The following is a 14917-nucleotide window of genomic DNA, read 5'->3' as shown; positions in this document are numbered from 1 at the left end:
CAGACTACCAAACTCGAGACAACGAAAAAAAATTATTTAAAAAAATTATTTCCGAAAGATAATCTATAATTTCAAGAAATTTGTCATAACTCTTGGCAATAATGGTTGCAACTCTTTGACATTTTCCGCAAATGTCAGAAAAGAACGAAGTAATCTAGATAAAAGTTATAAAAAGTAAATAAAACCTTTCTGACTCGTAAGCATTGAAAAAAATTATAAGGCTAAATTCGTAATAAAATACGTGACCAAAAAATTTAAAGTTAAGCGTATGTAAAAAAGGTTTTACAATGTAAATGGTAGAAAAATATTGGAAAAACCTTTATAATAAAAAATATAAATATTTTGTGTTGAATTCACGGATAATTAACGAAATGGATGATAATTTATGGTAAGCTGTAATGGAATTTTTATAATTTGTAATTTCTTATCTACTTTAGTATTTCACATAAATTTGACTTTAAAAATGAAGTATGAGTGGAACCGTTCTTATATTAGTGGATCAAAAATGTTATTGCTTGCTTTTACTTAATGTTTGCTTGTTCTCATATACTAAATTAGCTATTTAAGGACTTTAATGTTTTAATGGACTCATAATATTGAAAGAGTTTTAATTTTTGATGTTTATTAATTTTACACGTACCATATTGCTGACTAAAGTGTTTTTTTCAGGCTTATTGAGTTAGAGTCAGCGCTCTTAGATGACTGTAATGTTAACGACATATATGCTATTTGCCGAGGCAAAGCTATTCCCGAATCATTGCGTCCTGACGTTTGGCAAGTATGCCTCGATGTACGTCACAAAAGCGATCAAATGTCGTTGTTCAATGAAATTTTTGATTTACCTTTTCAAAATACGTTACGTGAAGACTGTCAAGCGATTGTGGATCGAATTGGAAATGATGATGAAGACAAAGTGTCAGTAATTTCCGATTTGGAGTCGATCCTCACATTTTATTGCAAAAATCGAAACTTTTTGTATGAAAGTGATAATGGTTGGATTGAACTATTGTTACCTTTGTTGGCACTCAAGTTAAATCGATCTGACACCTACAACCTATTTGAGGCAATAAGAGACACATACATACCTAAGGGCTGCAAACCAAAAGGCAATGTGTTTCATGTTTTTCGCTTACTTATACTATATCATGATCCTGAATTATGTACAATGTTAGATACGAAAAAAATTACACCAGATCTGTACTCAATGCAATGGTTCCAATGTTTATTCGCTTCGAGCTGCAGCCTTACCGTCATTCTCTCGATGTGGGATTTATATTTTCAACATGCAGATCCCTTTATGGTCTTCTTCTTGGCATTGATTATACTTGTCAACGGGCGTGACTTAATATTAGAAATGAAAGATGCAACAAAAGAAGATTTAATAAAATTTCTTTCAAATATGCCTTGCGCTTTGGAACCGGATGATGTAGTTGACTTTTGTTCGTTAGCTCAATACTACTCCGTTAAAACCCCTAGTTCATTCAAAACGGATTTTTTAAAAGCGCTTTATGGTTCGCAAGGTGAAAAGGCACCTCACATTGAACCCTGCAGTGTTTCGCAGGTAAGTAACAAAGCTAACATCATGTAAGCCACATACTAAAATTTAGACTTCTTTTTTAAAGAATTTACTTAAAATTAAAGGAATTATTAAAAGTTTAATATTATTATATATGTCGTTAATCAGTTATTACAACAAATGTTTATGTATGCATTTTTTAGGCCTTGTGTCTTCCAGTTTCCGTCTATGAATTAGTGGAGAATTCATCTTTAGAATTAAATACATCCGACACAGTACGTTTTTTCTTGGTTGATTGTCGTCCGGCAGAGCAATACAATGCCGGACACCTTTCTACGGCATTTCATCTTGATTGTAATTTAATGTTGCAAGAACCTCTGGCATTTTCTACGGCGGTACAAGGGTTGTTGAATGCACAGCGCCAGGCAATTGAAGCAAACTCCAACGCGGGAGGTGAGCATCTTTGTTTCATGGGAAGTGGTCGGATGGAGGAAGATCAATATACACATATGGTGGTCGCTTCATTTTTACAAAAGAACACTCAGTACGTATCGTTGTTGACTGGAGGTTATTTGTCCATTCACGATTATTTTGGAGACCACATGGCAGATTGTCTAGAGGATCATGATGCAAAAAAGTGCATTGTTTGTTCTAAAAATAATGTAGAACTTAGGAATGCAGGAAGAACAAGACAAACACATGAGGTATTCTGTTAAATTTTAATAATGTGTAACTTTTTTAATTAAAAAAAATCTTTATTTAAGGATAAACGGGACCAACCACGACCAACCTCCGATATCTTTAGCCGATTTTCTGCCGTAATGAAGTTGAAATCTTCTGAAGTAAAGGACAAGCTCTTCGATATCATTACAAATCCATCAAATGGCGCCACTGTCAATCCCCATTCGAATTTGGGCCAGTCGACCATTCAGGATCGACATGTTTCGGCTACTGAACGCAATGGAAAACGTTATCGTAATGTAGCACCGGTATTTAGCATTGACGACGAGAATGACGACCACTATAACGAAAATGAAGTGAAAGATTCCCCAGATTTGATCAGTTCTAAATTGGCTGGTGATGCTAAAGAAATTGTCAGTTTAACTCAGTATTTAAAGTCGCCAGATATAATTAATGCGTTCCGATGTCAAGAAGTTCACATGAATGGGTATATGTACGATAGTCATTTAATAATTTCGGCGACGCACTTAATTGTATTACGAGAACTTGGGCGTGGGCAAGCTCAGATTATAGTTCGACGTCCCCTATCAAGTATAGTTAAAATAACTGCAAAGAAACGTCATCGTGATTTGATCACATTCAAATACGGATTCCCTGATGGAGATGGACTACTTATAACTGACATGGACCGATTTCTTATTCCGAACGCCAGTGAAGCTACAGCAATTGTATCGAAACACATTGTTCAAACACTAGACGGCTCTAAATTAACGTAATGGAACATTACCATCTTATATTTTACATCTAACAGCTAATTGCATTGAGTGATGACGATTTATAGGTTTTGTTTATTTTGTAAAAAACGTATTATATATAATATAATCATATAAAATTAAAAAAAAAAAACATCAATATGTGTATGCCATAAAGAACCTTTTAATAGATGTTTTCTTTTATTAATTTTTTCTTGCTCAACAAATAACAATCAAGTAATGAACTAAGCGAGATGGGTTTGTATTCGTATATTACATATTGACAAGTAGCTTACGAATTATAGACTGACTATTCCCCCTAACCACACTATACTTGCTTAGATTTATGTACTGTACTGTTAATTTTGTTAGAAAACTTGAACGTAACGTTTTTAACAACCCCAAAAACAAAAATTGAAATTATGGTTTCGCCATTTACATAAGTATGTACATATATGAACCTATTTAGTGGTGTGAATTGAGGCTTGGTAAGTTAAATATTACTGGTATCTTAAATATTAATACACATTCACATATAATACTATTGTTCAGATTTTCATACATACCGAATTTTACATTTGGAACACATCTTTTGGGTACAAATGACAGAGTAGACCTTAAACGCGTCTATAACTCTAAATTAGTTGGTAAATTAATTAAAAGAATGTATGTATGTGTGTTAGAGGTTTTGCCAGAAAAATGAACAAGTAGAGAAGTACTAAGTACGTAATTTGTAAGATAGCTTACATATTAACCGATTTTGTGGTAGAAACCAACCGAAAGTTATATAATAGTTATGTATATGAGGACCAGAACCGATGTATCCTTTTTTGATATCATGAAATATTATTACCAAAACAAAAATGGTTTCTGATTTTCATTGAGATACATCACAGATTAACCGACATTTTTGCCATAGGACTGAGGTTCACATATTTATTATCGGGGCCTTGAAAAGTTGTAGTCTGATTTGAGATTGATTACGTAGTTGCTGAGTTACATGATTACATTTAAAAGCGAACGGCCATTGTCAATTTTTTACACGCGCCTTTACAAGGGACAATTACTTTTTCATCAGCGAGTTTATTATCAAATTTTGTCTATTTTCGTACTGAATGCTCATCATACTAGGGGAAAATGTGCACTGCATGTTTAGTAGATATAGCACCACAAATTTGTTAACCACATATGTCCTTATCTAATGTGATCCTAAGTACGAAATGACTATTCGGAGAGCGTGGAACCGGACTGACTTACATTCTTAACTAATATCGTCTTGTCACCCTTATCTGTTTGATATATATTATGTACATATGTCTATAACGCTATAATATCTCTATTATTCTTATGTGTACCAAAAACCATTAGGCGAACAAGACTATTCTACTCTGTGCTACATGTTGCGAGAGGATAAAAATTAGCGAATTATAATTCAATATACATATGTATGTACCTACAGAAATGTATGTACATACATACATATGTATGTGTGCATACAAATGTACGAAAATCATTTTCTGCAGCACCACATCGTAGAAGATCTATAATCTGGTCATTCCAAAGTTGAATGTTGATGTGAGGAGATTAGTAATAGAATATTCAAACAACCATATATGTATGCATATACATATGTATGTATGTACATGTAAATATTTGTGGCGGTTTTTCATAAAAAGCCAGAAAACATGAATTCAAGTCGGGTGGCTCGAAAAGCGAGTAAAGTGAAAAAAAAGCTCGAAGCCACTGTGAATTTAAATAAGTAAAAAGTCCGGAATATGTTTAAGTACATGCGCAATGAATCCGCATGCAACGTGTTGGATATAAATTCTTATCAATGACGTACGTAGAAAAGTTGTTGGGTGGTCGAAGAGTTGTGGGTTGGCGGTAATCAGTGAAAGCAGCAATACATACACTGTTGCATTCGAGCAAGACGCCCTCGCCTGTAAAGTCGAGAGATATCTACACTCACAATCTCACTCTGATGACAGTGCACAAAGGCGCAGGAGCAAAAACGATTTTCGACGCCCGCACTGGAAAAAACGAGGTCAGTTCAATAAAAATTGTTGCGCCTACAGCAGAGACATCAGTTAATTCAGAGCACCGAAGCCATTAACATCGTCACTTAGAAAAGACTAAAACCCAAAGACTATAGCAAAACCACAATCATAGTGATCACAGCAAAAATAAGTGTTAAAGTTTAATAATTTTTTCTCGTATTTATCACAACAAGTGATTTTTGAAATAAAAAGTAAAAAGCCAACATGAGCTGCGGCAAATGTTTACATCACACTTTTAATTTGGCTTTCGTACTTGGGCTTTTCGTGGTGGCCGCTGTGGCCGTGCCCACTTCAGTGCTAGTGCAGAACTCCGAAGTTACATCAAACATCAATGCAGCTAACAATGGGCACAATTTAATGACAAAAGGTTAGTAAGTACTATGCATATACAAACAACATACACGAAACAGCGCAAGATTATAAATCATTAAATATACGTAAAGTGGCAGATACTAAGTTAATAGGGAGCAATGTGGCTCGCTGTCAACAGGTGATTTTCCGACTTTATACACATGGTTCAAAATATTTATGTTTCTACTACAAGCGTTGTGTACTTAAATAGCAGTTCCGAGTGTTTATTTTCAGAAAAAAATTTAAGGTGTAACTTAATCCTTATTGTACATACATATATGTACACAGGTTTAGAGACTTCTTTAATTGCTTTACCTTATGTTACTCAAAATATTTTTTTTGCCCATTGTCTTCGCTAGATTTTTTTGTTCAAATATGTTTATTATATATTTTTTTAATAAGTATGTCGTAGTAACGGATTCAAATAAGGACATTCCATATTGTTGCTGATGGTTGAAGCTTGTTGTTGGCACCCATTTATGTATGTTAAGAGCGTAGTTTGCGTTGGCGTGGGCGATGACGCTCCTATTGAGAGCGCCGCGGAGTGTGGATAGGTTTCTATTTATAGAACAGCGCACAATGGCTGAAACTTTTCATTACTTACAAAGCCTGTAGCAAGTAAACACTATAACTTCTGCGTAGCAGTTAAAGGGAAAACCCACTTATACATACAATGAAAACTCAACCGTAACCAGCAACTTTGATTGCTTAGCCATTGCAATTTTCGCATAAGGCAAACAACATGATACTCATATGTGACATATATGTATGCATACATAAGCATTCAAATATATACCAATGTTCATCATACGCCCTGTTGATATATTAGCGTTTCAATTTACATTAGAATCCAATAACAATAGGATAGCGTTTCAATTTTCAATCAAAATTTTTGCTATTTATCAGAACCTGGTAATGACAATTTTTGCCACCATATGGTTTAGAAAGTAACATTTATTTTTAGACTAATAAAGCATATCCATACTCACAAATATTTATACATGTGTATGCATGTGACTTGGTTGCCTGTTTCCTGCGTGAACATGACTATCTCTACATTGAACACTACAAACAAGTCAACAGCATATGGCGTTTTATGACTCAAAGCTGTTATTACTTATGCTATCATTATGTATTTTATTTATGACTTTAATCAGAATAAAAAAGCAGCGCATTAATGAATATTTTGTCGTCTGGATAGTGTAGTGGTTAGAGCTGCGCACTAAAACCAAGCAAAGCCAAAGCTCTTCACCCCGGTCCTGTCAAGTGTCTGGCAATTTATTTAAGGTATTTGCGATTGTAGAACCCTTCTTTGTACCAAAGTTTAAGCTTTGAGGAAATTCAAAGCTCACAATTCTGTCGAACGCTACGCAAAAAAAAATCAAATTCATCATACATTGACTGGCCAAAGTCGCTGGAAAATAAGAAGAGATGTTAATGGAAGTTATCGTATAATGAATTAAATGATCTAATTCTATTACTGAGGTTGGAAATGGTGGGGTATTTTCATCAGAATGCTATGCCACTGTGCTTATGCTCACTTATGGGTATCTAATTTAATACAACTGACATCAACCGCAAGTGTCAGCGAACGGGAAGTATCTAAGCAAAATAATTACACAAACACACACAATTACCTATACATAAATATAATTGAATTTAGTACTCCCTATGCCAGCATCCACATAAGTACTTGGACACAGGGAACGCTACGACTGCAACAGCAAGCTATCAACTCATTAGCAATGGCGTTAATTGCATTAACATTACTTTAAATTGACATTTATCTAAAAAACATTGAGGAGCAGTTAGGAGTCGTTATTAAGTTAAATCTTGTCTTCTACAGGACTTGAGGGTTGCTGAAGATATTGACATTTTATCTTTCATATTAACATGAATATATATGTATATATATATTTACATTTATATAAATTACGTGTCACGTTGTTTGTCTTTAAAAGTAATTTTTTTGTTATAAAGTAGAGGATGGATTATACTTGTATCTCTATATATAATATAATTTAATGTAAGTATGTTTGTGCATGGTAAATGGCGACAGCAGAGCATTACTGGCTATAAAACCGGAATTATATGCTCCATCAATTGAATTTATTTATTACGGTAAATGGCGATTTGAGTAGTTATTATAATGTTCCCGTCTAGTAAGTATGTATATAAATTCGATTAATAAAAAGCTCCCTTTAAGTGGAAATTCGCACCGCTACACCAGTGCGATATTCCATGCTATAAATGTGGACACGAAAAGCAAACATATAAGGTACATATATACATATATTCCACTCTAATTAATAACTAGAAAAGTAACTATAGCGTGAAATTTGCAAAGAATTTATCATTAATTGGCAGCCGAAGGTTAATTAAGTGCTCAAAAAAGAAGCTATGATAATTACTATAAAAAAGTAATATTGCAATCGCTCCGGTAAAAGGACTAGCATATTAGTGTTATTTTCGAAAAATACCTCAGTAAGTACAAGGACTCAACCGAAATGCTGTCGTGGTCTGAAAGGCATTTAGGAAATATTTAAACAAATTAAAGTAAGAACTGATAATGCCGTCTCCAGTTACAAATAGCACATAAACAGATATAGACTTTCCTTCTTAATGGTGATACTTCTTCACGAGTTCAATGCTATTCAAATACATTGCAAACTAGAAATTTAGTTGGCAAAAATGAACATGTAAACTTCTCATTATAGTTATGTATATAGGAATGCAAAAGCAGGATGTCAATTTCCGCCATGAACGACATTTCCTCGCCGATTTGACGGCTTGTATAAGATACAAATGGTTTTGCGTTTTGATATTGCACACTGGAATGAATACTTTATATTGCTTGTTAGGCTATTCTTTTCAAATGAAAAAGTATGGCTCTAAACACGCTGAAAAGCTGAGGGCTATAGGAATTAATTGATTGGTTTTATTAATTTTCATTTGTATATTTTGCTGAGCGTAAAAACTGTATATTTATATTTGCTTATACATATGTATATGATATATATCAACTGCTTATTTTGTTAAAAGTAAATTGCATTGACTAATTCAAAACGTTAATGCCACAAATTTTAACAGTAAAACGCTCTTCGGCCGACGTAAATGGTATAATGCCCAAGGAGGCTATCAACGACGAGGTCTCTACATCGGCAAATAAAAAATCTAGTCCCGAAGTTCTTCCGCCGGCCTTTAACATGCCAACTACCCACCAACATTTGGAAAATGGTGGCAAAGATAGTGGTGACAACAATTCAAACTCTATTGCGTATGTTCAGTCAGCTGGCACAAATTCGATGCCATCGAATGAAGACATTATTAATTCCGCAATCGCTGCTGGACTAACCGCTGCGGCAGTACAAGCAGCTGCAACGGCAAGTCAACACGAACGGGAACAAAAACAACCATGGAAGCAACAGCCACAAGTGTATGGGGATGAAACTCCGAGCGTTTTGCAGAAGCGAGGTATTTCGAATCCACAATATCTCTATGGTGCAATGGGTTTAGGAGGACCCTATGCATCTGCCAGCGGAAGTAGTAGTGGTAACAGCTTATACGGCAGTGGAGAATACTACAATAATGCATATTTGAGTAATCCGATGCAAGTTAGCAGCGGAGCTGATTTAGAAACTGTGCCCACTGGATTTTGGGCAGATGAAATGGATCCTTCAGTTGTCTACACTGATATACAAGATGATGACTTCTTGAGCGCACCAAGAGGTAAATATTTTGCAAAAGTATTTCGCTTAAAAGCCAAATGGCGTTTGCAGCGGATTTTTTACATTAAAGCAAATATTTATATTACTTTAAACAATTCATAAGCATTTCATTACTCCATTTCTTCTGTCGTGTGAATAAATTAGAAATCAAATTATTGTATTATTTACTAATTTATTTTATGCAATATTTATCACACTGCTTATAAACACTCCAGCAACTTCGTATCGTAGCAAGGCTTACGACAATTTGCAAAACATCCTTAACGCTGAGGCGTATCCAGTGCAACAGACACTACACACGAGCCGGTACTATGGCGCCAACAATGCTAATAAGCGGGCAAATAGATATGACAACAGCAACAATGGCGGCGCCAGTGGCAGCAGCAGTAGTCGATTGGCTGATATGAGGTAAGGGAAGGCTCTGTAGATTGATAGATTTAAATATTAAGATTATATGAGATTTGCAATTTTTAATGTGTTAACGGATTATATATTCAGAACGGTGAATTTTAATGATGTGGTATGAAACACTTCATAGTTGATCGAATTTTTTATGGTATACTTCCAAATATAGTGTCTATAATCACTTGCAATGTTTACACATAAATTCGCCGATTTTTACAAATATCCATCAGTTCAACTGGTACAAATTAGCGCTTTTCACTTGTGACATTACATCTAACTAGGGAACTCACAACACTGGATTAGTCCAGCAGATGGGTTTATAAAAAAGAATGGGTGTAAAGAGAATACTCTCAATGCTTACACACAAATACACTGACCTTTATAAATAAATACCTATATTTTTATATATGGACTAATGTGTGTTTCCTATTGTATTTGTCAAACTATATGACGACAGTGGTAAAATTTCAATAAGATGTGTTTTTAATGCGTAAAGAAAAATGGTGCTAGTGCCAACAGGCTGTCAATTATGGGGATTTTTTCTTTCAAAATGATTCCCGAGGCCAAATTCAAAACACCAAATGTTTTCAATGTTTGTGACTGATAAAGAGACAATAGGCAAAAATATTTAGTGAATATAGGTATTGCCACATCGCTAAGAAATTTGACCACTGACAAGTCCGAATTGTGTCATGCTTGAGACAAATAGCCCAAATCTTTATACATTTATAAATATGTTTATTTTGTAAAACATTATTTATCTTACTTGAAATTATTTCGTAGTCTTCATGGTCTGGACTTCCTGCAATCCATTTCCATGCGCTACCCAGGAAATTTATTGATCTTTTAATTTTTTGCTCTACTTTTAGATTGTTAAGTTGGGCTCTTATCTGTGTTATTAAGTGGGATATGAAGGGGTAATTAGGGTTTTTGCGAATAGTTTCAATTTTAATAGTCGCTTCTATGTGGTCTAGTGTGTCCGTATATTTTTCTATGTCAATTTCATGTATTATCCTAAATGTTCCTGTTTGTAGTCTAGCCGTTCCCTTTTCTATTGTTATTAATTGGGAGTTTGAGTAGTCGAGGATCTGTACTTCCGCCAGGCATAGCGGTAGTAATATTATTAGGTGTTTCCAGCTTTCCATAGGATGTTGTGCTGCTCTCCGGGGTTGTCCCTTTTCTTTAACAGTACTGAGGTCCCTCGGCGTTTAGAAATCCCACGTTGTGCGTTGTAGCCGCTCGTTAGCAAAGTATTTATTGTATTTTTTGTTTTTCACACACTTTTTTTTTTTTGTTTTTAACTCACGGAGCCTTAATTTTTTATTTTCAGGCTTTTTTCTTTTTTTTTCACAATCACTACCGTTCGCCACTCGCGGAGCGAAACCGCAAAGCGGTTTTCAGACAATTACTACTTACGCGCGCTGTCCCTGCTCGGGCGCCAGTTAAAAAACGTTTTGTTATGTTTAATAAAAAAATATATTTTGGGAGCTATGCTCCTTTATTGAATTCCACTTAAGAACTAACATTTACAATTAATTATACTTAACTCTAGACCTATGTTTGCCGCTGCAACGGGTACAGAGTTTGCTGACGCTGCGCTTCCCACAGGTTGGCACTACACGTGTCGCAGTCTCAGCGATTTAGCGGTATCATATTATTTTACTTTGTATCATATGATATTACAGCATCATATGATACTTTTGAATGTATGGGGTGCTAACTTATATACTATATAATACACGTTGCTGAGTGGAATCTCGGAAGGTGGACGGACCACTTATAAAAATGTATTTTTTTAACTTTGAATATAATACTTAATTTAAAGATGATTTAAAAATGAGTAAGAAAAGTACAAGTATAGCTGAATGCATTTCACGTAAGCCGTAAATTTTCCAAAGCCAGATTTTTTTACCGATCTATCCACTAATGTATTTCGGATTGTATAGCCAACATAGCGTATGAGTAACATTGATACATTCACTTGATTGGTTTTTTGCTTTTTCGCAGGCGGTATAAATTTATAAATGTCGGTTAACAATAATTAGAAGAATATAAGGCAAAAATAAAGCAAATGTGAAAATAAATTATTGTTTTGAAGTTAAAGTCATCGATGGTATTCCTTGGTTTGGAACTGAATGCAGAAACTAAAATTAAGTATAGCGTTTATATCATGACGTTTGTGATTGAATTTTAATTTTAAGGCTTCAATTAAGCATATATTTATAGATAATGTATATATAAATATTGCTGGAAACACATAGTAAAAAATATTTTCCAAAATTTAGACTAAAGCGTGATACTAAACTCACACCAGCAGATATGCTGGCTTTGGTTGCACTGGTAGAAGCAGGCGAACGTGCCCGGAAGGAGCCCGAAACCGATACAAGCAACGGTTACATGTACCCATCGAACGGCATTGCTACTCCTCCAGAGGCTTATAACACCTATAGCGGTATTAAAACTTACTATCCAATTTCAGCTGGTGCCTTTGATTATCCGACCAATGTAGATGCAATTGACAATGGTGGTTCGTGGTTAGAACCAAACATGATAGATTACTACGGTGCGCCTGCAAATGTAGAAGCAATACCTAAATATGAATTGCAAAGAGAACAGAAATTCGGTGGAATACTACCAAGCGGTACTGGAAATCGTAAGGATTCAGGAAACCAAATAATGTCCCGAATTAGGGTTAATAATATCAGTGGATTTTTTCTTATGTTGCAGGTTATGGAGTTAAGCGATTTATGGTTTCCAAAAAGAAGCGATCTATGGGCAATTTTCTCAACGAACCAGTTTCCAAACCCAGCATCGGCTACAATGTTAATAGCGAAAAGTTTTACTAAAGATTAAGACGCTTTTAAATTTTCCAAACTTGGGGAAGAAAGGGGAAAATGGAAATGGGTCAAAGAGGTCTAATTATTAGCAGACTACTATAATATAATCAACTAAAAACATATGTGTGTACTATCAAATTTTAATTATAAATGAAATATACATATGAAATTGCAGATATACATACACACCTATATATATGCAAAGTATGTATTTGACAAGTCTATACGTACATATGCGTTCAGATAATAAACTTGTAAGTAGAAGAAAATGAAACAAATTGTTAAAATGGTTCAACGATTATTATTGATTTGTGCTAAATACATATGTACATTGGTAATTGTAAGACATATTCCAGATGTTGCGGTATTGATTGTATATTTCCAAAAAATTTTTGAATTATTTCTTCTGTTGAGGTCCTCTCTTCTTTGAAAAAAACCCCTATTATAATTCACACTCGTATATACTCAGATACTATGACTATGTATTTCTTTACATGAATATATGTAATTGGTGAAATCAGAAAGCACCAGTACAACTTTCTCCACCAGAATTTAGCAGCTATCACTTTAATACATATATATGTCCATACAAATATACGTGCAATTATAAGAAATTTTAAATAATTTACTCTATAAAATCTCTATAATGCAAAATAAAATATTATATATGTGTCACTATGATTGAACACAATGTAAATCTTAAATAACCAAAAGGCTTGTAATGGCTCAGAGCATATTAAAGAGATTATGATTAAATAAAATCAACAGAAAAATGTCAAATAGTCAGTGTGATTTCAAACAAAAGTTAACCTATTCATTGTCTAACTGGCCAAATGATGCGTCATTTTCCAGCCACAATGTACTAAAACAGTATTTACCTTTAAGTAAATTTGGTGCAGATGTCCTAGCTTTATTTGTCTACATAAATATACATAAATATACATATATTCATATAGATATAGCATAAGCAAGTAAATTCCCGTATAGATGTACATATGTACAGATTATACTTATACATGTGCTAACATTATTTAAGATCATAATATACATAGTTCTAAAAGTCTTTTCCAATTCAGCATATGTATGAAATTAAAAAAGTGAGTTATTAACCAAATGTAAACAGTTTTATTTATTACCTTGGCAGATTTCAATTATATATTTTGTAATAATTTATTGAAACTTCCATATCTTTACTCTTTGTACTTTTGTAAATTAATGAAAATCAGTTTTTAAGCTTTACTTCAAATAAATTTGAACAACTACTTCAGTTCAAATATCAGTATGTAGTTTACTTCCTAATTTTCCATGCAGTACTTGGTCAAGGAATGGGGTCTCTTATTTTCTTAAGAGACCATTTGATATTTGTGTTTCTTTCCTCCTATTCATAAGTTAGTGGCGGGTCCTACGGATGTGGTTCAATGAACTTATCGCGCTAATTTTTGGCATCATAATTAAGGACAGTTGCACCAACTTAGGAAAAAAAAACCCTGTGTTCCATATAAGCGGGAGATTTAAATAAAGAATTCCCTATACTTTCTGGTCAAGGTATATCATATTATTTTTCTAGCTGAAAATTTAATGAACCTTGAATTTTGACTATATATGGTAGACTACATGTTTAAATGATTGTTTAACTAATGTCTGGGTCTAGCATTTCAAACACAAGTAACGAAGTGCGAATGAAGTGACTGATCAGTTTATTTGACATTATAATAGGAGTTAATTATGCTCCTTCCTATAATAACAGTGAAGTTTACAACTATTTTCTAGAAACATGTGAAATTTGTATACTTATATCAATCTGTGGGTGTGCAAATTACGTATAATAAAATGTGATGGGGTACCCCTGAAAAATGAAATATTCGTCCCTTCGGTTGACTTAGTTCCACATAGCGCGTGAGATATATGTATGAATATATATACGATCGACTTTTTGTGCACAAAACTTCAACTTTAATTTTGTCAATATATTAGGTAAGAAAGTATAATTTGGCATGATGTGGCTTGTGCGAAATGTATTGATTGACTTGGAGTGTCTACAGAAAGCATTTGTTGAAATAATATAATATATGTATATAAAAATTTGCCTAATAATGAATACAAAAATATCCAAAACTACATCTTTATACTCCGAAAATGGTATATTAAGTTTGCCACGAAGTTTCAACACCCAAACTGAACCGCTGTTGTGTTGTTGTAAAATATGTATGTATATAGTTGTCTGTTCGTATGTCCTCAACTCCTCACGTCAGTTTCTCTCCATAAGTCGCACATTTGAAGGAACCATATCTTTTTCCTTTCCAACCCTAACCGTTGGACGGTTACATTTTCAGATTTAGTTATACATATTGTTGTTATAAGAAATTTGCCTGTGAGGGGTATTATAGCTTCGACACAGCTGAAGTTGACGTTTTTTCTTAATAATGTGCGCCTGCGCTCCAACATAGACCGTTAATATTTTGTACTGCAGAATAGTTTTAAATTTCAAGCTTCAACTTAGAGCCTAAGGACCGAATATCATGTGACGTACACATAACCCCGTTCTAGCATACCCTGATGGTTATGAGGTAGATTGTAACATATTTCATCG

The 14917-nt window shown here is 34.0% G+C and overlaps 2 protein-coding genes across 2 annotated transcripts; both read left to right on the top strand.

The window, feature by feature from the left end:
• On the top strand, nt 1–3137 carry LOC105229322 (TBC1 domain family member 23). The gene is made up of 4 exons (XM_011209521.4): nt 1–388; nt 670–1561; nt 1720–2220; nt 2281–3137. The coding sequence occupies exons 1-4, from the start codon at nt 294–296 to the stop codon at nt 2971–2973; spliced, it is 2181 nt and encodes a 726-aa protein (XP_011207823.2). The 5' UTR covers nt 1–293; the 3' UTR covers nt 2974–3137.
• Nucleotides 3138–4985: 1848 nt separating this feature from the next.
• Nucleotides 4986–13606, top strand: LOC105229324 (uncharacterized). Its single transcript, XM_049449058.1, has 5 exons — nt 4986–5373; nt 8448–9086; nt 9301–9493; nt 11776–12143; nt 12218–13606. Exons 1-5 carry the CDS (start codon nt 5211–5213, stop codon nt 12334–12336), a joined length of 1482 nt encoding a protein of 493 aa, XP_049305015.1. The 5' UTR covers nt 4986–5210; the 3' UTR covers nt 12337–13606.
• The last annotated feature ends 1311 nt before the right edge of the window (nt 13607–14917 follow it).

This window comes from Bactrocera dorsalis, chromosome 1, assembly GCF_023373825.1.
Source record: "Bactrocera dorsalis isolate Fly_Bdor chromosome 1, ASM2337382v1, whole genome shotgun sequence".
Classification (NCBI taxonomy): domain Eukaryota; kingdom Metazoa; phylum Arthropoda; class Insecta; order Diptera; family Tephritidae; genus Bactrocera; species Bactrocera dorsalis.
Note: the sequence above shows the minus strand (reverse complement) of the source record. Positions and strands in the feature narration are given on the sequence as shown.